This window comes from Hypomesus transpacificus, chromosome 15 (assembly GCF_021917145.1).
Source record: "Hypomesus transpacificus isolate Combined female chromosome 15, fHypTra1, whole genome shotgun sequence".
In the NCBI taxonomy this organism is placed as follows: Eukaryota; Metazoa; Chordata; class Actinopteri; order Osmeriformes; family Osmeridae; genus Hypomesus; species Hypomesus transpacificus.
In genome coordinates, this window is record NC_061074.1 from 4,359,638 (window position 1) to 4,384,187 (window position 24,550).

The 24,550-nt window shown below is 47.7% G+C and overlaps 1 protein-coding gene across 7 annotated transcripts in view; it reads right to left on the minus strand.

Annotated features, from left to right (window-relative positions):
- The window catches only part of msi2b (musashi RNA-binding protein 2b), an 85,655-nt gene that overhangs the window by 38,160 nt on the left and 22,945 nt on the right, over positions 1-24,550 (minus strand). For all 7 annotated transcript variants that reach the window (XM_047036066.1, XM_047036068.1, XM_047036063.1 and 4 more), the window contains exons 2-3: positions 15,055-15,137; positions 5,014-5,128 (exon numbers count right to left, since the gene is read on the minus strand). In XM_047036066.1, the coding sequence (XP_046892022.1) occupies positions 5,014-5,128; positions 15,055-15,137 (198 nt within the window). The remainder of the gene's footprint in view (positions 1-5,013; positions 5,129-15,054; positions 15,138-24,550) is intronic.

The following is a 24,550-nucleotide window of genomic DNA, read 5'->3' on the forward strand; positions in this document are numbered from 1 at the left end:
AGAGAAGATGAGTTTGGGTGACCCTGTTTCCTACATTTCTTATTGTCCAGACGCTAAGCTCAAGTAATTGTCAAAACTACCACGATGACAGTCTGACACATATATAATACCTTACATTGTGTGGTTGATGTTTGGTGGGAGGAAGGGGAACATTGTGGTTTGTTATTCACAAACCTAGTATTTAGACACCATTAGGGAAGCTATGCAATTAAAAGAATGCCCAATGTCTGGTCATGTGGTCACATGTACAAGAGATTCACTACAGCATAACTACTCATGTCTAGATCAGAGGTGGATATCGTGTCAAGCACTTGATCCTTGATAATCCACTGGCTATACAAACCCGCCATGAATGTCCATGAGGCTTGTTGAGTTCTTAAACCAACACACTCGCTTCTTAAAGCAACATAAGGAGAGAGCTCTTTTCATCTGGCCAGTCAGAGTGAGTCGTCTCTCTTCTACCTGTGACACGGTGCTGCATGCTTTCTGAGGCATGACGGAGGCCAGTTCTCTCCCCCTCTATCAATCTCTCTCCCCCTCTCCCCCTCTCCCCCTCTCCCCCTCTCCCCCTCTCCTCCCTCTCTCTCCCTCCCTCCCTCCCTCCCTCCCTCCCTCCCTCCCTCCCTCCCTCCCTCCCTCCCTCCCTCCCTCCCTCCCTCCCTCCCTCCCTCCCTCCCCTGTGTACTTTTCTTCTTAAAGAGGAGCAAATGCCAAGCTTGGAAGCTAAATATACATGACACAGGGCTTTTCCTGTGACATTTAGTTAAAGGGGGCTTGGCCGTGGGACTGTGTGCTTGCATGTGTGTGAATAGGAGAGTGTGCTGGAGCCCTATTGACAGTGGGGGGATGGGTTAGAGTGTGAGTGTGTGTGTGGGATGGGAGGGGGGCAGGGGGGAGTAGAACACAGTGGCATGCCAGCAGCTCCAGGGTACAGGGATAGTGGTGGTGTTGGGAGGGAGGGACAACACAGCCCTCAGGTCTCCACTCCACTTCCTCAGCCATCAGCCACCTACTGTCTGTGTGAGTGGTACACACACAGACACACTGACATTCAGCAGACACACACGCACACACGCACATACACGCATACACGCTCACATGCCCTCTGTCACATCCTACTGTCTCTTACAGATGAACAAAAACACACAAGCCATTATCTCTTACTCAGCTTTGGCTGTGTCGGAACAGTGTGCTGCTTGGAAATGACACAGACGTCTGGATCTATACACACACACACAGAGACATAACGTGCATTATTAAATGCACACAGGCACACATACGCACATGTAGCCACACATCGATTCCACAGTCATCGGATCAAGTATATCGTGGCAGCGAACAAAGGCCCAGGTTGAAAGAGAAGAGTCTCTGAAACCTTTTTCCAGGTGGCTGGGCAAGCTCCGTACGTGAGAGTGGAGCCGAGGCTGAAGTGAAAGGCACATCATCACAGCTGCGACTGTGTGTATGTGTGTGTGTGTGTGTGTGTGTGTGTGTGTGTGTGTGTGTGTGTGTGTGTGTAGGGGTTAGTACGTGTGAGTGGTTTTATGAATGTCGGTGTGCGAGTCTCCTTGTGTTGTGTACCTTGGAGTAGGTTGATGTGTCGCTCTGTGGGATGCGCGTGCGTCGCTGTGCCAGCGGTCGTGTGTGCGGAACACATTTGTGTGTGTGTGTGTATTTCCCGTCTTGCTTCCTTCCTGACCTGACCATGTGAGAGCATCATGGCTGTGCTCCCTCGCGCTGTCTGAGAGGAACGCAGACAGAACAGAGGGCTCCTCCACGACAAGCTCGGCATATGTGGATGGGAATACCTCACCCTGAGTGTGCACACTTCTGTGACGTGTGCGTATGTGTGCGGGTCCCGTTATGGCGCTTGTTTTCCCCCCCAGCTCCCCCCCTCCCTCCCTCTGCCATCCCCTTCAAGTCGTCTCACAGAGCATCTTTGTAAATAAAGTCTGTCACTTTATCTGGCCCCAACCAGCTCCATCCTTGATCCCCCCCCCTCGACGCACAGATTAATATGCATGCTAATGCACCTTTTTTATTGCTCAACAGTTCAGATTCACTTTTAAATCAATTACCCATCTGTTAAAGCTATGAGGGGTGTAAGGGGGGTGGGGGTGGGGGGGTATTGGGGTCTTAAATGCGTATTAATTTCAGCAAACATACATGCGGCTCGCTAACACAATAAAGATAAATGGCTCGATTAGGTGCCGTAAACAAAGCGAAGTGCACAAGGGGCCTTTTAATGAGATTCGGGCATGTAAGGAATTACCATTGCCTAAATAATGTGTTGTAGATGTTTTTTTTTTTTTTCTATGCAAATTGACAAACGTTTCGCCATTGACTTTCATTTAGATAAGGGGCCTCTCCCTTCACCGCCATGTCGCCAGAGTGTCTCGCTCTCTCCTGCGGAACATCCTCCCTCTCTCTCTCCCTCCTCCTCAGACTCCTCCCCACGCTGGGCCCACGTTCTGCTTGCTTAACATCAGCGTCACTATGGAGATAACCCTTCCGGTGTGTTCTTAGAAAACGTAGGCACTTCAGGTATAACAAGACTGTGCTGTTCCATTCAGTCGTATGCACTGTAAATAATCCTCCCCCTAAAATTCACATCCTATACCTGTTGAGCGTCTGTTGACAGAGCACTTACTGTAATGTCACCACATATTTGCTGTTGCATGTACAACAGAACAAGACACCTCTCCCAGAAAGGCCAAACAGACCATATGGAGAACACACATCTTGGCGTATCTTACTGAAAGGACACGCACTGTCTAACCCTCGCTTCCCCTCCTTCACTACAATCCTGGTGTTACACCCGGATCATATTATTCAGGATTATGGAAGCCCGACAAAAGATAGAATGCATTTCGAACTTAACATTACTTCAATTTTCCTGCCCATTTATTTGTGTAATGCCTAGCTCCTGCTTCGCTGGACTGGGGGGTAGGATCAAGTGAAAATGGAAATATGTGTGTTTATCGTTGTGTCTACCTGTGTGTGTGTGTGTGTGTGTGCATCTTAGATTATTAATAGCACTTTTCATATAAACCACCCCCGTAAGCGCACTTAATCAAGTCAAATTATGGGTAGGCTGGTCCGACCTATATGGGTGCTTCCATTAGCTGTGTTACGGATTCAGCGCCGCGGCATCAAACGATTTATTTGCTTCAGTTACTTTCGGCAGACGATCAATCTCACAGTAATTATCTCTTGTCAGTAAAGCAAGGGGCTGACGCGTCGACTGCAGGGAGGGAGAAATCGGAGTGCCTTCCTCGAATCCTAGCTTCTTGTCAAATTAAACTTGGGAGAAATCTGTGGGGGTGGGGAAATGAGAGGGTCTGTTTCCATGTGTGCGCATGCAGTCTGTCCGTGGGTACGGGGGAGCGCTGCGTTAACTCTGGTGTATTCCTGCTAATGTGTGAGTGTGGAGGGGTCCACTGTGTGAGGGTGGAGGGGTCCACTGTGTGAGGGTGGAGGGGTCCACTGTGTGAGTGTGGAGGGGTCCACTGTGTGAGTGTGGAGGGGTCCTCTGTGTGAGGGTGGAGGGGTCCACTGTGTGAGGGTGGAGGGGTCCACTGTGTGAGGGTGGAGGGGTCCACTGTGTGAGTGTGGAGGGGTCCACTGTGTGAGTGTGGAGGGGTCCACTGTGTGAGTGTGGAGGGGTCCACTGTGTGAGGGTGGAGGGGTCCACTGTGTGAGTGTGGAGGGGTCCTCTGTGTGAGTGTGGAGGGGTCCACTGTGTGAGTGTGGAGGGGTCCATTGTGTGAGTGTGGAGGGGTCCACTGTGTGTGTGTGGAGGGGTCCTCTGTGTGAGGGTGGAGGGTTCCACTGTGTGAGGGTGGAGGGTTCCACTGTGTGAGGGTAGAGGGGTCCACTGTGTGAGTGTGGAGGGGTCCATTGTGTGAGTGTGGAGGGGTCCACTGTGTGAGTGTGGAGGGGTCCATTGTGTGAGTGTGGAGGGGTCCACTGTGTGAGTGTGGAGGGGTCCATTGTGTGAGTGTGGAGGGGTCCACTGTGTGAGTGCGGAGGGGTCCACTGTGTGAGTGCGGAGGGGTCCACTGTGTGAGTGTGGAGGGGTCCACTGGGGAGTCATTTCACTTTACCCCCCCCCCCCCTGAACACCCCACCTATTATTCACTCATGCACGTTTGGCAGTCGGTCCCGTCAGTGGTGTTTTGCGTGCAGAGCTACTGATTTCCCTTGCTGTCATGTCAGACTCTGTGTGTGTGTGTGTGGGGGGGGGGGGGGGGTGTTTGTGTGTGTGTGTGTGTGTGTGTGTGTGTATGTGTACGTGGGTGGCGGAGTCAGTGTGACAGGAAAATGACAAGGTTTGGGATATGCAGTGATTAGCTGCTGTCACTCTAAGCAATGTGCAGCAGATTTGCATATATGCAGATGATTGTCTCTCTACATTTGAAAATGAGGTCACAGCCTTGTGGTCCCTATATGCAGAAGATGTCATTATGTTATGGTCTCTAAATGAAACCCCCCATCCCTAAATGTGGATGATGTCATAGTCCTTATATGCAGAGTATGTTATAGTCTCACTATCTAAGATTCCAAAGTGTCATGGTGTCTAAATGCATATGATGTCATTGTCTCTTCCCATAGGCTATTTATGCCAACGAGGTCATTGTCTTCGGGGTTACAGACAGAGGTCACAGTCCCTTTTTGCAGATGATGTCAGCATCACTTATACCGATGATGTCAGAGTCATTGCACATAGCCCAGCGTGTGTTTGCCTTCTCCTCCATATGTGTACTGTGAGTTACTTTCAGCCAGGCAAGGAGCTGGTGAAGCCAGGGGAAGCGGAGAAACGTGTATCCCCCTTCACGTTCAGTGTTTAGCCTCGCCAAACAGAGCAAAGTGACGAGGGGATTCAAAGGAATACACAGCTAGAGGCCGCAAACGGCACCAGGGCACAGATCGCCCTGACCGGGATTCCAACCATTGTGGATGGACATGTTGTGACGCAGCAGCGGTGGTGTGACCCTGTGGGCAGGTACTTACTCAGCATGCCCATGCCCAGCATGAAGGCGTCCATGGTGTAGGGCAGGCCCCTGGCGCGGCCTCGCGTGCCCGGAGGGAACATCACCTCCTTGGGCTGGGCTTTCTTGCATTCTACCTGCATGGGCAGAGAAGAAGAGACAAAGTCATTAGCTATGTGTATATCCCAGAGAGCAGCTTTAATGCGACTCTGTTTAATAGGTACCTGATCCACCCCAAACAGGCCTGGTAAATGAGTGCATGTTTGACGTATACTGGATAGGCTGAATGTGTGGTGCCGGCGGGATTTGAACCTGCGGTCGTGGTCTGGATTTGTATTGTCCTTGATAAAGATACCGTAAGGTGGGTAAGGTACAATATAGAAGGATGGGTCTAGAGGGTCTGGTCTCATTTTGGGAGGCATGTGAGGCCTGACCGCACGTCGTACAAGGGGGCTATCTGGTCGGCCCCATCCGACCCAACGGCGTCTCTCAACTTGAGATAACAGGAAGAGCATAAATGGGGTCTCATTGACCCCCCCCCCCCCCCCCCCAGCAGATGAAAGGTGTCCCCTGTTTTTCCTCGCTAGTTGTTTTATGTCTGTCTGCTCGGTGAGACGAGCAAGGGTCTGTGTCTCCAGGCAATGCCCTGCCAAATGTTCTCATCTCTCTTACCGTCTCGCTGCTCTCGCCTGGTTCTCATCACCCAACCGCAACCACCCCAGGGTGCTATTACACCCCCCCCCCCCCCCCCCCTCAAGCTGCTCCATCCGTTCACACCCTCCTTCACCAACTTCCACCAGAAGTTACCCCAGCCCCACTGCTTCAATTTCAGTGGCGTGCACCCAATAGAGAAAAAAAACACACACACTGTCTTTCTCCCTCTTTCCTTTTCATGCAGTCATGTGACTTACAACCCCCCCTCCCTCCCTGTTTGACTCCTGTTTCTCTTTATCAGCTGGGGATATCGAAACAAGACAGATTTGTCCGGGACAGCACCAAGGCCATCTTGGTAAGGTCAGGAGCTTTGTTTCAATGAACATGCCAATATCATCATTTAGATTCAATCAATACATCAGGGAAACAAAAAACGAAACGATGGTTAAGGCCATTCTACCCTTCAAATGCTCTCTTTAATTAAACACAATGGCCAGGATCTTAACTAGAAGTGCAGGGCGGTGTGTGTGCGTGTGTGGGGGCGGGGGAGGTGCTCCAATATTCCCCATCAGCCAAGTGGAGGAGATGGGGGGCGAGGTGTGGGGGGAGGGGTCTTTTTCCCCCTGGCTAATGGGCGTGGGGAGCCGGCCGCGGTCAGAGGCAGTCATCAGTAGTGGAGGCGGAGGAGCGGAGCGAGCACCGCTCTCCACCGCCAATACTTAACTAATTATCCAGACGGCTTAGGTTCCCGCGCTGATGAGGTCCTTCACATCCTAATGAAAATATGAAGAGGGCTCCGGTATTAATGGGGTGGTGCCGTGAAGAGCTGGCTGGCTGGCTGTGAGAATGACTGGCAGGCTGGCTGTGGGAATGGCTGATTGGCTGTGGGAATAACTGACTGACCGGCTAGCTTTGCTGGCTGACTAATTGGATGGAAGAGGGACTGACTCACTTGACGACTGCTTGCAAGTTGTTTAACTGGCTGACAGGTGGACTGACTGACTGATTGACTGACTGTCTGTCTGTCTGTCTGTCTGTCTGTCTGTCTGTCTGTCTGTCTGTCTGTCTGTCTGTCTGTCTGTCTTATCAAGGCAGTACAGTGGAGACACTGGCACAAGAGAAAACTGAAGACGAACAAGGGGGGGGGGGTGTTAAAAAATGTGTGTGTACTGCTCTGGTGTATGCGTGTGACTTCACGGCTCTGGAGTGTGTGTGTATTGCTCTGCTGTTCGAGAGCATATTTCTCTGTCGGGAGTATAGAGAAAAGATAAACACAGTCAGGCTGAATGATGTAATTATCCTTCATCTCCACCATCTCCATCGTAAACATATGTAAATCAATAGTCTAAAAAATAGGCTAGTTTAAGTACCTTATGTATCTCCAATGGATCCGGCTCTCGGTTCATCCAGTTAAAGTTACAGTGGCTGGTGAAAGAAAGTATTCTTTCCAGCTCAGTTGGCACAGGGAGACAGTGCCACTCAAAGCTAGAAGGCAGGCAGCTGTAGGGGGGGCGGTCATCACCTGGCATAGCGCCCTCTGGGGGCCAGTCTGAGACCCCCAGGTGGTCATAAAGACCAGGACACAGCAGGGTGCCTGCACAGAACCCCCGCTGCTGACCTTTCCCTGCTCAGTGCCCTGATTGGCCACATACAGGTACTGTACACAGATACGCACACTCCAATGTATTAATAGGTCAGAGGAGGAATAACATGTGATCACATTAACCTAAACCTTTAACCAATAACATTAAATTACCCTTAACCATAAGAAGTGTCATCATTTGCAGTGTCATCGAAGTTGGTTAAAATACTGAATGTTCCTTGGCACTTATACTACACTGAAATACTGTTATAACTACACTAAAAGTGTATAACTACATTTGTGGTCCTTGGTTATTTTCTGTAACTACCACTATTATACATACAAATATGCACTGTGTGTGTGTCTGATAAAAGTCTCTGCTAAAATGTAATGTACAAATGTTTAGGGTTCTGTATATATACTGTGAGGTTTCTATAATGGTGTTATTTAACAGCCAAGTTTAACTAAGCTAGGAGACTAGTCTGCAATGGAGAATCATTAAAACATGAGCTGTGACCTTTCACAGATTTAACCCTCTTCCTGCTGCGCAGTGAGAAGCTCCGAAAATGATTTATCATCCGCTAACATGTGAGCAGTGTTATACAGCTCAATTAGGAGACCTTTCACATGTCAACAATTTAAAGTAGAGTCTGTTTATATTAAAAGTCGTTATAAAGTTACGAGGGGAATGTGCTTCCGCTGGTCAGCTGAAGAAAAGAGCTGAGACAACAAGGACGCAGCTAAGAGGTGGCTACTGTTGTTTACTATTGAGGAGGTGACACTGTCCATGCAATTGTGTGTTCACGCAAAAGCATGCATGCACACATGCAGATGCTGACACAGACACTGACACACGTAGTTGTGGACACACACACACACGCACACACACGCACGCGCGCACACACACACACACACACACACACACACACACACACACACACACACACACACACACACACAGTGACAGATTATATCACAGCTCATATTCTCTGAGATCACAAACTCAACATTTACTATTCAAAAATAGAACTTTTAAAAAGTGTCAGAGGTGAAAACTGATAATCAGCACTTTCTTTCTCTCTTTGGACAAGCACAGTCCAGTTAAGAAAAAAAGCCACTTTCACTGCAGTTGGAACGCTTGGAATCAAACCTATTTCCAACCAAATTTGCTTCCTCAAGCACATTTGCTTGGTTTAAGAGAAAGCGTCGCCTCTGACAGGCCAGATAAGGCAGGGAGAGAGTGCCACTGTGCGAGTTGCTCTCCTATGTTTGCATGCGTGTGTGAAAGAGTGTATGTGTGCGTAAGCAAAATAAAGTAAAGCACGTGTGAGTGTGTGTGTGTTTGTGAGTGCGAGATTATGCGTGTTTGTGTGTTTGCGAGGAAAAGTTGCCTCATTCGCTCAGCTTATTCATGTCTGCTGCGCTGTCCCGCCTGCAGCTCTAAAGCTGAGGTGAGAACTGTTGACTGTGTGACTCATCCCTCCTCGCTCTAGTCCCTCCATGCTCACACAGAAAGGAACTTTGTGGCTTTAAGAAACACATGTATTAATTAAAGTTAAAAAGAATATATATACAAATATTATAAAATATATGTATATGTAACTCTACGATGCCCTGAAAACAATAGTCAGGGATGTGTCACCTGAAAAAAACACCAAAACAATTGAATATTTCAAAAATGCTTCTCAGATCAGATCGAGGGGGTGTTAAATAAGACGACCTCGAGGAAGGAGGCATGTTTGGAGTGTTGGAACAGGGCCGAGGAGATGCAGTCTAGGAGACATCTCCTAACAGCAGTCGGGTCGTATTTGATGGCAGAGTGGATCTTATCAAACCTGCGGCCTTGCTTGACTTCCAGTGTCATTGTCCAGCTCAGCAAATTCGGGTTTCAGTTTGAGGAAAGCTTCCTGCCTTTGGTCCTTGACAAAGCAGTTATATATACTGTATAAAGTGATTGGGGTCACTGGAAAAAAGGATGTGAGGTAATGTGTGTCTTACATGTTTGAGACCAGCTTTTTGCCGCTTAACACTTCAATTCAGTCGACTACTTAAATCCAATCTCCTGGTACTTTGCCTTGTCTTTCGACAATACCGTAAACTGCTTAAAGTGCATTTCCATAGCTCAGTGAGCTTACTGTCGGCAGCGCCACAAAATATACATGTTTCTCACTGTGCCTTACAGAACCAAAGAGGACATTTATAAACAAGCACATTGAAAGCCAGTTGGAACAGGTCGGTTTTCAACAATCCTGAGAGGTTTATGAGACTACAACCAGGTTAATTAACAGTGGCTATGAGAAGGGGCTTTCCATACTCGAGAGACACAAACAAGCTGGCTCTCGTCTGCTTACAGCTGGGCCTTCATCTTCCCCTGATGTGCAACACTAAGTCATTATATATGACCCATCCCAGCCGGACCCTCCCCTGCTCACCCAGACCCACCCATATACACACCTACTCACATGCACACACACAGACACACACACACAGACACACATGTATACAGGCACACCTATCTACCACGCCATTGGGAAAAGATTGCCAGCAATCCAACCTGGTGTGATTGTATTTGTGCTTTTTAGATGGAGAGGGGGGCGAGGGGAGGGGAGGAAAAAGAAAGTAAAAGAGAGACCTGCCCGGGGGCACCAGAGCCCTGAGCTTTAACACCCAGGCATAATTCATGGCCACTTGAATTAAATTGCAGGGGAGACATAGGTGGAGGCTTAGTACAGTACATTACTGATACACTTACAGCTATTTCCCCCTGACATAAACATCCATATTTCTCTGACAGAGAGAGGAAGAGAAGGTTAAAAAGAGAGAGAGAAAATAGAGGGAGGGAAAGAGAGGAAGTGAGAGACAGAGAGAGAGGTAGGGAGGGAGGGACAGAGAGCGAGCGAGAGGGAGGGGGAAAGGGCGAGAGATGGGGAGGAGGGAGAGAGAGGGAGAAATGAAATCCCGTCAGATTCTATTTATGCTTCTGAAAGACTACATCTCTATTTTGTTCCTGCCTCTGCTCTTTTCAAGAAGCATGTGCTTGAGAGTGAACGTAAAACAATTTTCTGCGATTGAGTGTGTCCAACATGTGCACGTGTGTGTGTGTTTGTTTGTCAGGTTGTCCGGCTATTCATGAGACCCCGTGGTTCCAGCCAAAGGTTTCTTGTTGGTCTCTTAAGGTTACAAAGTGTGCATCCAAGATCCGCAACAACACACTTTTCCTCCTTTGCCGCTCCATCTTTCCTCTCATCTCTCTCCCTGAATCTCTTCCAGTGACATTATTGCTTTCTTTTGCTTTATGTTGGACATCAACCACTGTTAGGAGGCAGTAAAACCAAGTTTGCTTTTATGATGCCATTTGCCAGCGCTGTTTGCCTGTTTTGTCCGGGTCAATCACAAACAGAAAATTGTCCTCTCCATCTATTCCATGCTCTCTCTCCCTCTGTGTGTCTCTCTCTTTTGTTCTAGATGTTTCTCTCCCTTTGTCTGTTTCTTTTTATGGCAAACTCCTTCCTCTCCCTCACTTCAAAATGTCTAATTTTTAACACCATCTCTCTCTGTCCTGTCTGTTTTGACATGTGTGGTCAGTGATAAAACTTGGCCAATATCCTTCTCTGTGACAACCAATGGAATTACAGTCATCTTTTCAAATATCACAATTCCCTTCCATTACTTAACCTACTCTAAAGAAAGTGACAGACAAATGGTAAACAAACACAGAGACAAATCATATGTCGCATGAGTGCACACACTGACAACCAGAAAGGTACACACACACACACATGTAGTGTCTGAGTAAAGAAGCTGGGTACGTGTACAGTACATAGAGATAGGGGTAAAACCTACTTGAGATGAACCATAACGGGATTCAATTGGTCCATCACCATTGCCAGGTTATATGTCCTACCCTGGTGTACTACATTCATACACATCACAATGCACATTCAGACATACACACAAAAACAAACTCCCAAACACACACCCACCCATGTCCCTAGAGTCAGCTGAGAGTGTGTGGCATTAACAGTTTGGAGAGAGAGGAAAATAAGGATGATTTTCCACCCAACAGCACACACACACAAACACTCTGAGCACCCACTTCCTCCCTCACAGCGGTAGATTATCTGCTGATGATATTGCACAAGCCAGAGTCCCACCGCGGTGCAGACACTAGAAATTGGCCCGCTGACATGCCCGGCACTTACCATACGTGCTAATGGCCCAGCGCCACGGCGGGCTAGCTCGCTAGCTTTAGGGTGGAAGAGGGGGGGTGGACGAGGGGGGGAGGTGGATGGGGGTAAAGCCTGGGGGCAGACGAGGAGAGGCAAGGGAGACTGATGTGGACCCTGTGACTGGATATCAGAATGGACATCTCTCTGCTGGCTGTGAGGGGGGTGGGGAGGGTTAGGATAGGAACCGGGAGACGAGGGGTAAGGGCAACAGTCCAATGATCGTTTGAGTGCATGCTGACGCCAGTGTGTCCTTGAAATCAAATACGAGCTGCAAATGTGTCATGAGATGCAGTGAGCATGACATCAACCTCCAGGGCCTGTGTGTGGTGAGCTGTGGCACAGCACATCAACCCTCCAGGCTGAGGAGACACAGGCTGGAAGAAAGCAGAGCAGGAACGATGACGTTTGCTGGGACCCTGGGTTAAGCCTGAGCCAAACAGACAAGACCTGTGTGAGCCTGCATGTATGTTCGTGGGTGTGGGTGTGGGTGTGTGTGTGTGGGTGGACCCTCTGGGTGTTCCTCCAGGGTCTGAATGGTCCCAGAGGGAGGCTTTATCTTGGGTCTGCATAGAGTGGGTCTTCACTCTGGCTACATGTCTATGAGATGCCCCCGACTATAAATACCCTCTTCCTGAGCAGTAGGGAGGTGCTATATTTAGCCAGCTATATCGAGCAACCCTGGACAAGAAACCTTCCCTGTCTCAGTAGTGTGTGTGTGTGTGTGTGTCTCTGTTTGTGAGTGGGAGAGTCCTCTAATGGATGTTTGGTCAGAGGTTGGTTTGCCCTTTTAAATGCTTCACAGTAGGATCTGTGTGGGTTAGCATTAGCTTAGGATCTAGCTGTGTCTCTATTGCAGGAAAGCAAGAATAAGCAGTCTGCTCATTCTAGGTACTGTTTAGATGCAACCTGATATCAAGATGTATACTGTATTGATGGCTAACTTATTAAACTGCCATTGTTGCTTTGGCAAGCAGTTGAATCAATGAAGCTTTCCTGCAGGCCCATGTCACCTGCACTACTAATACTAAATACTAAACTAATACTGATAACTACTAATACCGCTTGTTACTTGAGGACTCTACATCCCCTTTCAAACTTTGCAGGGCGTAGTGTGTTGGTTGTGTTTCTGTGTCAGCCTGGTGTTTTTTCAGGGTCAAGCCTCTCCAAATGCCAATAGGCTCTCAAAAGAGCTCAGGAGAACTGGAGGACAGAGGATGGCCATGGTCTTCACTCTGTTTAGCTTCAGCCACTTAGCTTTTCCATCTTTAGCCACGATACCTCTCTTGTCGTGTTCTCTCTCTCTCTATCTCACATTATTCCTCACCCTTCATGTATTTTTCTCTCATTCACTTAATCTCTCTTTTTACCATCTCACTTCTGGTCTTTCTCTCTATGACGGAAGAGATGGCACATTGTTGTGTTCGTTCAGATGGTAGCATACAAAAGCCCTCTTAAAAAAACATTCTGATATGTCTTCTGAGAGCAAAGGACACTGCTTGCCACTTCCATTAATATCACGGTTCAACACGTGGAATTGAAGAATCTGGGGAGAGTTCAATGCACTTTAAATTCTGGACAGTTCCGTCGGGCTCTATTGTAGTGGATGACACTCGAACCAGGGTCCAGCATTTTCCGACACCATGTTCGCATCTGAGCCGGGACTGTTTACAATGTCACGGGGACACCGCTGCAAACAGATGTCATCAAATATGGACGGCGGCAATCTGCTGGTGCATAACCATGTCCCGGCTGCTCCTTTGAAGTGGCTGGCGGAGGGAGATGAGTAAACGGCATCGGAAATTAGCGGAGGGTGGAGAGAAGTGGAAGGAATGCAGAATGCCCCCCCACCCCATCCGCTCCACCTCCTCTGGTCCTGCCCTAAGGTTGTTTACTTCTAAGCTGTGAGCCCCTCTCTTCCTCTCTGCTACTACTAGGAGCCGCGTCTTGTCACTTTGTGTGTGTCAGAGAGCTGTACTGGAGGCCAAAGAGAATACTCTCACACTTTCTCATTCGTTTTCCATCCCACTGTCTCTCCTTCTCCCCCCTCCCTTCCCCTGCCCTGCACCCAACACACACAGCGATGCTAACGATGCATGCAATTCCCCTGTAGCCCAATTTAATGTGGGCAGTCGATGAGCGTGGTGTGAGTGTGTGTGTGTGCGTGTGTGTGTGTGGGGGGGGCTCGTATTCCGGGAAAGATCGACGGAAAAACTAAAGGAGTCGCGTCTGGACCTCACTTGCTCCCTGAACAATAAGGGGGTGTGATGCGCTATCATGTGAAAATCGATAGAAGTTGGGGGGACAAGCTTGTACTGTAGAGCTGGAGCTGGGCGCTGCGGGCAGCCCGTAATATGACTTCCCTGTGTGTCTGGGGGGAGTCAGTGTGTGTGTGCATGCGCATGTGTGTGAGGCTAGACTAGGACTGTAGACTATGAGTGATCATAATGGTGAGTCATTGGGCAGGAAGGAAGTCTGACGCCACCCCCATCATCCTGAGTTCATTTTTTCGTTGGATAATGGTGGATTTAAGACATATTTTAAGGTCTTGAAAGGGAGGCTGATAATTAGCTGGTGACTTCACCCGATAGCTGGGACGCCTTGTGTGTATCAGGGTGTGTGTGTGCATGCAAGGGAAAGGGTTGACCCAATGGCATACTCAGGACAAGGATGAGGGGCTGTATATATTCTTGATTTCATTCCGCTCCAGAGCTTTTACACTCGAGCTCGAGCTTTTATGGGGAGTAGCTAAATAAAGGTCATGGGTAGACTTGGATGAGTCATTGTTTTAGCTGTGAAGGAGTAAGAAAGGCAAACTAGATCAGGAGCCAAATGTGGCCAAAGTCACACAAGCTAACGGGCTAGTGCTGCACCCAGGCTGCCCCCTACCCTCGACCCAGCTGGACCTCTGTGTCCTGGGCAATGACTAACAAGGCCACCGCTTTTCCTCCCTCGAACATTGGCTATACCTCCAACTTAAGAAAACAACCCCATCAAATCTAAAACAAAAACAAAACAATGAAAAAGGCCAACTGAGCAGATTTACTGGTGAACTGTGAAGCTGGGGACTATGTAGACTGATCGTTTTTCCCCCCAGTAATATGGCAGGATGTCAAACATGGCTGACCGTTCCAGCCTGATTTGCTGGGTGGTTTTGCGTGGAAATGGGACATGGGACAAAGCTAGGGACCGGCTGCTCTGCCCTCTCTCCCAGTTAGGGCTCACAGACACAATTTCATGGTGAGCGCCTAGTGCACACCACTGACCATCGCATCCCTAAAACCATGCTGTGTGTCTGAGTGTGGGTACTGTGCTGTGTGTACATGTGTGTGTGCCTATTTGTGTGTGTGTGTGTGTCTGTTTGTGCATCCGTTTGCCTGTGTGTGTGTGCCTGTATATGTGTATGTCTGTGTACGCCTGTTTGTGCCTGTGAGTGTGTGTGTGTGAGTGCATGAGTGTATGCGACTGTGTGTGGGGGCAGTGTGGGCAGCGACCCCACCCACCAATGTCGGCACCCACCCTGGTTACCGCTGTGTTAAAAGAGAAAATCTAATATTAATCCGGTCAGCCCCGGCCATTTCCAAAGGCAAGCGCCACTCACCATTTTATTATTGATTTCGTGAAAATGGATCTCGCAGACCTTCTCCACTACTTCCTCCATCTCAAAAGTCACAAAGCCGAAACCTGCAGAGATGACGGAGAAAGTCGAGAGAATAACAGGAAGGAGGGGGGGGAGAGAAGGACAAGAGAAGGGAACAGAAAAAAGAACACAGGTTAGTTTTTACAATAGCACTTTCACACACAGTGTGTTATAAGCAGGTGAAAAAAGGAAATTATAATAGTAGTTGTAAATAATAAATTCCCGGTTCTAGGAAGAATACTTTCTAGTTCTGCTTCAACTAAAGCAAGCTCGCAATAAAGATGACAAACCTCTTTTTATTGGAATAACTATATTTTTGCCGCTCCTTGGGGAAACAAGGGAGCAACAAAAAAACACCTCAAAGCTCATTAAACGAAACTTCATGGGCCTCTGTCAGGCGTGTACATTTCATTATAGATATTATCTGTTCCTTCATTGATATTTCACAAAAAAACGAAACATCTGGGTTTTATTTTACTTTTGTACTATTATTAATACACAGCACATTAGGTACAGCTCACAAAACCTAAGCAGAGGATATAAAAAGCAATAAAAAGCAATAGTGATGATAATGTGCCAAGCCAGTTTTCGCCTTGATTATCTGCAGGTTAAACTGTACGGTGGGAGGGAAAAGCCATTGGAATGCAGACACTTACAGTACTGACACGTTAAGCCATCAACAGACAATCACTGCAAACACACTTCTCATGAATGTGTGAAAACATCTCTATACTTTCACAGGCACATGGCCACACTTGTTAACACATTATCTTTCTATAGCCCACCCGTGTGCACAACCACACGCACAATTTGTATGCTATTCTTGTGGAGACAGACAATACGGTCCCATTCAAAATGTTGTTTTTTCGAACCCCTAAACCATAACCCAAAAACCTAAACCTAGCTCCTAACCTTAACCCTTACTGTAATTCTAACCCTATCACAAAACTAACCTTAACCCTAAACTCCTTAGAAATTGTACTTGAACTTCCCTCTCCCCACAAGAATATCTAAACAAAACCACACACACACACACACACATACACAAACAAGCACATACACACATTCTCACTGGCACTAAGGCCTCAGACCCCCCTTCACTAATCAGTACATTCTGTAGACCAACATGGGGTGAGCAGCATTAAGCAGAAGGAGGAGGATGAGGAAGAGGAAGAAGAGGAGGGGGAGGACAAATGAGGAAAAAGGAAAAGCAAGAGGAGGAAGGAGAAGAGGAGGAGCTGATATTTGGGCTGGGCCTGGACGAGGCTTACGCTGTTAGGAGACTGGGAGATAAGCTGCCAGGGGTCAGAGGGTCAACAGGGTTTGACAGAGAGCCAGGGGCGTCCGGAGAGCCCCGGCACCCCCTGCACCACCCCACTCCCTCCTTCGCCACACGCCGGCAGATAACACCAGATAAGGAGACGGGAGGGCCAGATAAGAGGGGCCAAGATAAAGTAGCCGAGTGACCCGGGAGAGCCCCCCCCCCCCCCAAATCTGCACAAGCACACACACACACACAGCAAAGAGTGCAAGTGATTACAAGTAGGTCCATATATACACATAGATGTGCAGATGCGTGCTTGTGCACACACACCCACACACACCCAAACCGAATGACTTCCTGTTTCCTACTGTACTGTCTGTCGTTACACCAGTACTTCCTGTGGGGAACCACCGTTTATTATCCCTCTTCCTTATCCCCCATTTCACCATCTACTCTACACTGATGACATCATGGCCACCACCCCTAATCAGCTGCTTGCTATGTGTCCCTGTCCTCCCCCCTTCTGTCTCTCTCTCTCCATGCCCTCTACAGTACATCAGTTCCATTTTCTCTTCACTCTCGGCCCTCCATTTCTCACTCACTCATCTCGTCCATTAGTCTCTCTCCCTCCCTCTCTCTCTCTCCCTCTCTCCCTCCCCCCTTGACATCCTCCATCCCCTCCACTTCCTCCCCCGTTTTCTCACTGTCATCATTTCTCCTCTCTCCTCTCTTTTCTCTTTTCATTTTGACGGATCGCTCTGCAAGCTCTCCATCCAGCCCCGGGGGCCACTTGTTTCATCGTTCTTTCCTCTCATTCGCCGAGGGTGCTGCGACGTGTGCGTGCGCCCAGGTCGCCCGCGGAGTTGACTAATCAGAACGCACGACTGCCATCCGCAGTCGGGCCAGGCCGTCATTCACATCGTCCGTCCCCCCGTGTTCTGATGTCTTCTCAGGTTCCCCCACAGTAAGCCGTTAATGACTGCAGCACAGACTCTGTTCATAGACACCATGAAAACCTTTTATATATACCAGCTGCATTGAGTATGAGGTTTAACCAGGCCTTCTGCTTTTAATTCTGGTGTTGCAAAGACACCAATCCATTGATTAATGACAGCTATCCAATAAAAGAACACCTTCACTGGGGAAAGACTGCCCCCCCCCTCTCACACTCCTCCGGTCTGATGGAGAATACAAACATGAACGGCTCAAAGACTTGAGCAGACAGTCTAAACATCATAAAGTACTGTAGATATTCCACAAACAGTAAGTTGATTTAGAACCCTCTCTATCACTTTTCCACCAGAGAGGATTGTCCCTAGATCATCCCATCTCCTTACCTCAACCCTCTTCCTCTACCCCTCCCCCACCCTCATCTGTGCCACACCGACCACTTCTGACAACCAACAAATCAGCTGTCAGGAGTAATTTATCAGCAGGGCCTGAGAACCAGCCTGATGCTGGGTTGTGGAGAGCTAGAGTGAGAGTGAGAGTGAGAGTGAGAGTGAGAGTGAGAGTGAGAGAGAGAGAGAGAGAGAGAGAGAGAGAGAGAGAGAGAGAGAGAGAGAGAGAGAGAGAGAGAGAGAGAGAGAGAGAGAGAGAGAGAGAAGGGGGGTGGGTAGACACACCTGTGCCTCCGACAAATATCTACCATTCACTCTGCCTCTATATAAATATCTATCATCCACACTACTTCTATATAAATATAAATATCTACCACTCTGCCTCTGATGGTCTCTGATTCCTGTAAAATAGGTGGGCTGCAGTTCCCCTTCCCGGCCTCTAGAGGCAGTGTTAGCACACATACTGGAACTGGCTATGGGCTCTGATTTATATCTCTTATTTGTCCTTCCTTTCCCTCTACTCTCCATCTATAGTGATACAAGGCTGCAGATTCTTTCACTCTATGTCAAGCTTTCTCCTAAAGAACTGCCCCACCCACCTCCTTCGCCTTCTCTCCTCCTCTCTCCGTCTTGTGTTCCATAAGGTCAGGTGTTAGGGGTGAGGGGTAAGGTAATGATCTGGCTTGGCAGCCTTCGTCAGAGTTTGAGGTACTATTGACACCGCCAGCCCACCGCTCTGAGCACCGCAGCGTGCACACACACGACAGATCAACTCCTCCGAGTGGAAGCCGCTTAACGACAACAGCTGTGGCTAACGCAGCCCCCCCCCCTCCCCCTCCCCCTCCCCCTCCGCTTAATGAAGACGGACACCTGCACATGGAGCGTTCTCGCCAAGGCCCTTCCAAAGTCAGGAGGGGGAGGAGGGATGGAAGAAGTCTGGGGGGGGGGGGGTAGAGAGAGGGATGAGAGTAAAGAGGAGGAGAGGAGAGAGCAGCGCTTCCTGCTCTCCGCGAGAGGGGGGGGCTGCGTGGCGGCGGCGGCGTCTCTTGGCGCCTCGCAACATTACCTCCACCATTTAGCGGCCTAACCACCCCGAACAGGCTATTTCCTGCTGCCACCAAGCAATGCTGCTGTACACGCGTCCCACAATAGTCCTGGCGGTGAACCAAACAAAAGAACTACAGCCTCTCTTCCTACCGCCTTCAGAGGCCAACTACAGGAGCTGTCTGTCTTGCTGTGTTTCTGACTCCCCCCTCTCCTCCGCCAGCCTCCACACTCTTGCTCCTCCATTCAACAATTTTTCTTGAACTTTCTTTTTTTTTTTTTTTTTTTTTCGCCACCGTTTCCTCCACCTCAATGACAACACATGGATTTCTCAATCTAAGGCGCGGTAATAAGTGTTAGTGGCCATTGCTGGAGGCGTCTGGGCTGAATCTCACACTTATTAGCGCTTGGCGGAGGCGGTGGCGAGCCACGGTCCCGGCGGGCGCCCCCAGACGTTCTCAGCCTCGCGCAAAACAAAGAGTCCGCAACCGAACAGGGCCCCCAAACTCCTTAATAGCGACCCCCATCAGAGCTGGGGCTGGGAGGGAGCCGCAAATAAAATTTAAATGCTAAATCAATGAGTCTTCAACTGACCTTTGCGTTTGGGACCCCTGCCTGGCCTGCTTGCGGGAGGTTTGATGTGTTTAAAGAGAATCGCTACGTGACTAAATCCTGTTATTGGTGCGGCTGGCCACCCACTCCGGAAGAGACACAGCAAATAAAGCTCAGAAAAGTGAATTAATCACTGAGCGAAATGAGAGGAGGCATTCTGCTTCGAGGTCTGCACCCTGATTTTTCTTGGAGCCTATACACTGATGGTTCGATGCATACGCACACACACACACAGACACACATTTGTGCACTTGCAAAGACAAGCACACTCACGTCGCACAAATACCCAAGGAAACTAGACACACTAATGATAATAACGATGTCTCAGGGTATTGATTCATGTTGCAATAAAAAGATAAGCGTGCAAAATAAGAGTATTGCATTTCTCCTCCAGGCAAATATGGCACACAAATCTCTTAAAGGGGAACTGGTGTTGAATACAAATGACATACCCTATTCACAAAATAACAGATATCTATATAACAAAACATTTCACGCTGTACCGAACTTAAATTTATAAATAACAACTTCAGTTGGAATACCAAAAATGTATGAGCAAACACAATAATGGTAGGCTTCAGTCACTCAAAGTTGACAGCAAACATTGGAGCTACATTTTGGTTTGTTTTTCTCTATTAGCATGTTCTCTCTTTCTGTCTCTCCCCTTCTCTCCCTTTCTCTCCTCTTCCTCCAGAACCCCCCATTCAATTTACTCCCAAGTGTGAGAATTCATTTGCATACAGGCAGGAAGTATGACAGCGCCGTCACAAATGGCATCCAATTTCCCCACTCCATCAGTGTGTGAGAGCCAGGGGGGAGCTCAGACAGGCTTGCCACACTGTTTTGGTGTGTGTGTGTGTGTACATGTTCACCATGCAACGTTGTGTGTTTTGTAACCTGCATGAGTGTGACTTGTGGCATGCAACTGTGTTTCTAGTTTGCTGTAATAAGACTGACAACGATTGGTGTAGATCACAGAATGGGCAGTCCTTTTGACATCCTTACGAATCTTATTGGCTAAAAGAGTTGGAACCCTTGAAAGAGAGCCAATATACACTTAAACAGTTGTCCTCCTGTGGGGGACAAGTCAGCACTTCATATGGTAACCAAACAGCAATCCGGAGGAGGGCACGCTCATGAAAAAAGAAAATGAGAAAAAAAGGTTGACAGTGGGGAAAAAAAGAAAAAGAAAATAAATACGGTGACAGGTGCAGACAACAGTAGACACAATACAATCAAAGCCGTTGTCAATTAATTTCTCCTGTTGCTGATAAATGGACCCACTTTCCCATCCATTAATAACCTGAGGCAAGCGCCACTAGAAAACCTGTCAATGGGCCTCATCTCTCTCTCTCTTGCGGCCTCACACATGCGGGTGTCCCTCTCCCTCTCTCTCGGTTCACTCTCTCTCTGTTCACTTTCTCCCTCTCCATCCTCTCTCACCTCTCATCCTTTCTCACTTGCTCTCTCTCTCTCTGCATTCGCTCGGCTATCGAGGAGCAGCAGATGACATGAGAGAGAGAGCGGGAAAACGCCACACAAAAGTATTGTCACTCCTCGGCGGAGGCCATCAGACTCACTGTGAGGCGAGGCCCCCCAACACCATCGATAAATAATAGATGGGAGCTTGTGGCCTTATTTACACATCCTCTTAATCAAAAAGGAGAAGAGGGGGAAGAGTAGGAAAAAAAGGAAGAAACCGGGTAAACTCCTTGGTACCGGGATGCCTTGTAAAGTAAATGAGAGTGGACAGAGGAATCGATTGGAGCAGCAGCCATTGCGCTACATTATAATCACTGAGGTGAAATACGTTTAGCTGAGTGACGGGAGGAGAGGGAAAAACCAGCGGAAAGTGATGGAGGGAGAGGGAAAAACCAGCGGAAAGTGACGGAGGGAAAGGGAAAAACCAGCGGAAAGTGACGGAGGGAGAGGGAAAAAACGGCTTCAATGAGTGTGTGAGGCGGAAGGTTTCTCAAAAAGAAAACAAATAAATAAATAGTGACTTTGCCAGGGGGCGTATGTCCAAACGTGTAAGGGGGTGTGCTACATAGTGATAGTTAGGGACTGACTGACTGACACCTATTGAGCAACATATGGCCACACTTGTTGAATAGCAAAGTGCATAGTGTTGTATAGAGGCAGAAGTAGTGATGGTGTGTTTGTTGTGATTATAGCACGGTATGTCACTGATATTGAGCATATTCTCCCCAGCCCACACTCCCCCCCCCCCCCTCCAAAGCACCCCACTTGCAATATAGACACATGGATGGCACACAGTTAGCTTGCAGAAACATTTGTTTTAGGGAACATTAAGGTCACATATTTGCTTGCTCAAAACTGTCTCTCCAAAATTAATGTCAGCATTGAACACCCCAAAAACCTTCCAGTGGGAGTGGAGCGGCTGCTACACACAACTCCAAACACTGAAAGCTGAATAACAAATTATTGCTCCAAAATCGGTAATGATCTGCCTGCTAGACTCCTTTCATTAAGTCAAATGGATGAACCCGGAGAGCAAAGTATGCAGATTTAGCCCCCGGTCTTTGACTAACACAGGGGGAGACAACACTGGAAGATACCAAGTTAAAGACAGGGGTGTTGCCTCAAAACCTTCTTTGAATACTATGTATAAATGAAGGAATGAATGTACAAACAAACTGATGAATGAATGCATGACTGAATGAATGAATGTATGACTGAATAAATAAAGCGACAGTCAGGACAGTTTCTTGTTGACGAGGCTTTAACCCACAGTAATTCATCCTCACAGGTTGCTCGTGTTTGCACATGAATAAAACATGATTCAACTCCTGCCAAACACTTTTGACCTGCACTCTGTTTGGTTTATCAAGCACAACAAGGGAACACCTGGGAACAGTCTGCAAGCGGGCTAACACCAGAGGTAAGATGAACACAAATATTCAAATATTTGATCAGTATGATTGACCCTGTGATCGCTAGACCCCATACTCTATTCCTCATCAGTGTTGACCCTGGTCAGACTTGCAGGCCTAAGAACTCCCATGTTTTTCCAATCACATTTTGGAATCCAGCAAATGCATGGCAGCCGACAACCTGGATAATAAAGTGGCTGACATCCACAATATGAGGTGCACTTAAAGAGGAAAAAAGGATCAATAAATAAAGGCCCTATCTCAGTAGGAATGCATGCCCAGTCCTAAGTAAGATGTACACCATGGAAACAAAGCAGCCTCCCAAACCCCCCCTAAACAATTGAGCCATCTATTTTCTTCCAAATGCTCCCGAAACATTTATCTAATTCTTTTCTCTAACTATCTGTATTAATGTGTGATTGCATCAGTCTCTCTCCTTGGCTCCGATCTGACAGGCAAAGCAATGGAACACCATATGGGCCAGGGCTTTGAGCGCAATGCATTGTGACAGCTCTCTGCTCATAATAACAACATAACGCACGCGCCCACACACACACAGAGAGGCAAACACACACACACGCAGACGTGCACATTCACAAACATCTCACACACACACGCACACACAATAATGGCAGTCGAGACTGTGGTGCTAGCGCAACAAGTCTAATTTCTCTCTCTCTTTCCTTCTCTTTCTTTTTGTCTGTCTCTCTTTCACCCTTTCCCTCCTGCAAAAACAGACTAATGTGATTACACTGACATCAAAACAATTTGGGCTTTAATTACACGAGACACATCGAGGCGAGAGCCGTGAGAGCCATTTCTCAAAGGGAGCAATTGGCATGACCGAATGAGAGAGAGAGACTGAATGAGAGAGAGACAGACACAGACACGTGGAGAGAAATGGAGAGAGATTGGCAGCGAGAGAGACAGTGTGAGAAAGAATGACAAATAAATGAAACCTTGATTAGATGCTCCCAGACTGCCCTAAACGGCAGTCAGAATAGGCATATGGAGTTTGGAATGTGATGATATATATCCTCTTCCTGACACAAGTCTCCCTCAGCTCAGATGAACAGGTAAGCATGTGCGAGCATTCAGACTACACTCCCTCTGTGCTCCTCCATTCAGTTATCATCTCGGCAGCAGACGATCATGAATGTTGTATTTAGATTAAGTGTAAGTCTCTGAAGGCAGGTGAATGAATGTATACAGTATTTGATTAAACTGGATTTACCTGCAGGCTAGAACACAGAAACAGGGACTGGTAATCAGTTCTCTTTCTAAATGCACTGGCTCCAAGGTGCATTTAGAACAAAAAGGCTCTAGATTCATCTTTCATATTATTTTCTTCTTTTTTTAACCTTCCATACACATGCACTAACTGAGGATGCCTAGGAGATCAGATTGCTCGGCTTTGCTGAGCATCAGCAACTGTGTGTGTGTGTGTGTGTGTGTGTGTGTGTGTGAGCGAGAGAGAGAGAGAGAGAGAGAGAGAGAGAGAGAGAGAGAGAGAGAGAGAGAGAGAGAGAGAAAGAGAGAGGATGTTTGTGTGAATAAGATAAATCTTATATTCTATGTTTAACAAAAATGTACTAAAAAAAAATGCACTAAAGAGTGTAAAGCAAAAGAGCTGATACAGGGGACAGCAAGATACAGCAAGAAGAAGAGATATGAGGGAAAAAGGGAGAATTAAAAGACAAAGTCTCCTCCAGTGGTGAATAATGCGACAGGACAGCTGACACACAATCTCCCCCCCCTCACCACTTTTAATACCACAACATGTTCATTAGCAAGGCACATTACACATCATATACAGAGACACTCAGTTAGACACAAACTGCTTTCGGGCAGTGCTGATACCTCTGCAGTGTATTAGGATGAGGGAGGGATTTCTATTGACTACTCCACTTTATCCAACTCAACCGGGGGCAGTTCCTATAGGATCAACTCTGTGGCAACACGTGGTCTCTGCACACGCTGTCATATCCACTCCAGTAAATATGACCCAGCTATGATGGTATGACACATGGATACATATACATGCATTCTAAGCTAAAAGGCATTTTCTATGCACTGTACGTGTGTGTGTTTTGAACTGTATGTGTTTGTGTCACCAACAGTGTGACAGAATCAACATCACACCAGAAGAGTGAGTGTGTATCCTGTTTATGTATGAGATATGCTAATGAACATGCTTGTCTGAGAAAGACTGTCTTTTTCAAGTACATACCTGTATGTTCACCTATGATATGACATGGAGACAAGCTCTCCAGAGGAGAAGCTTTAAAACAAATCTTTTTTTT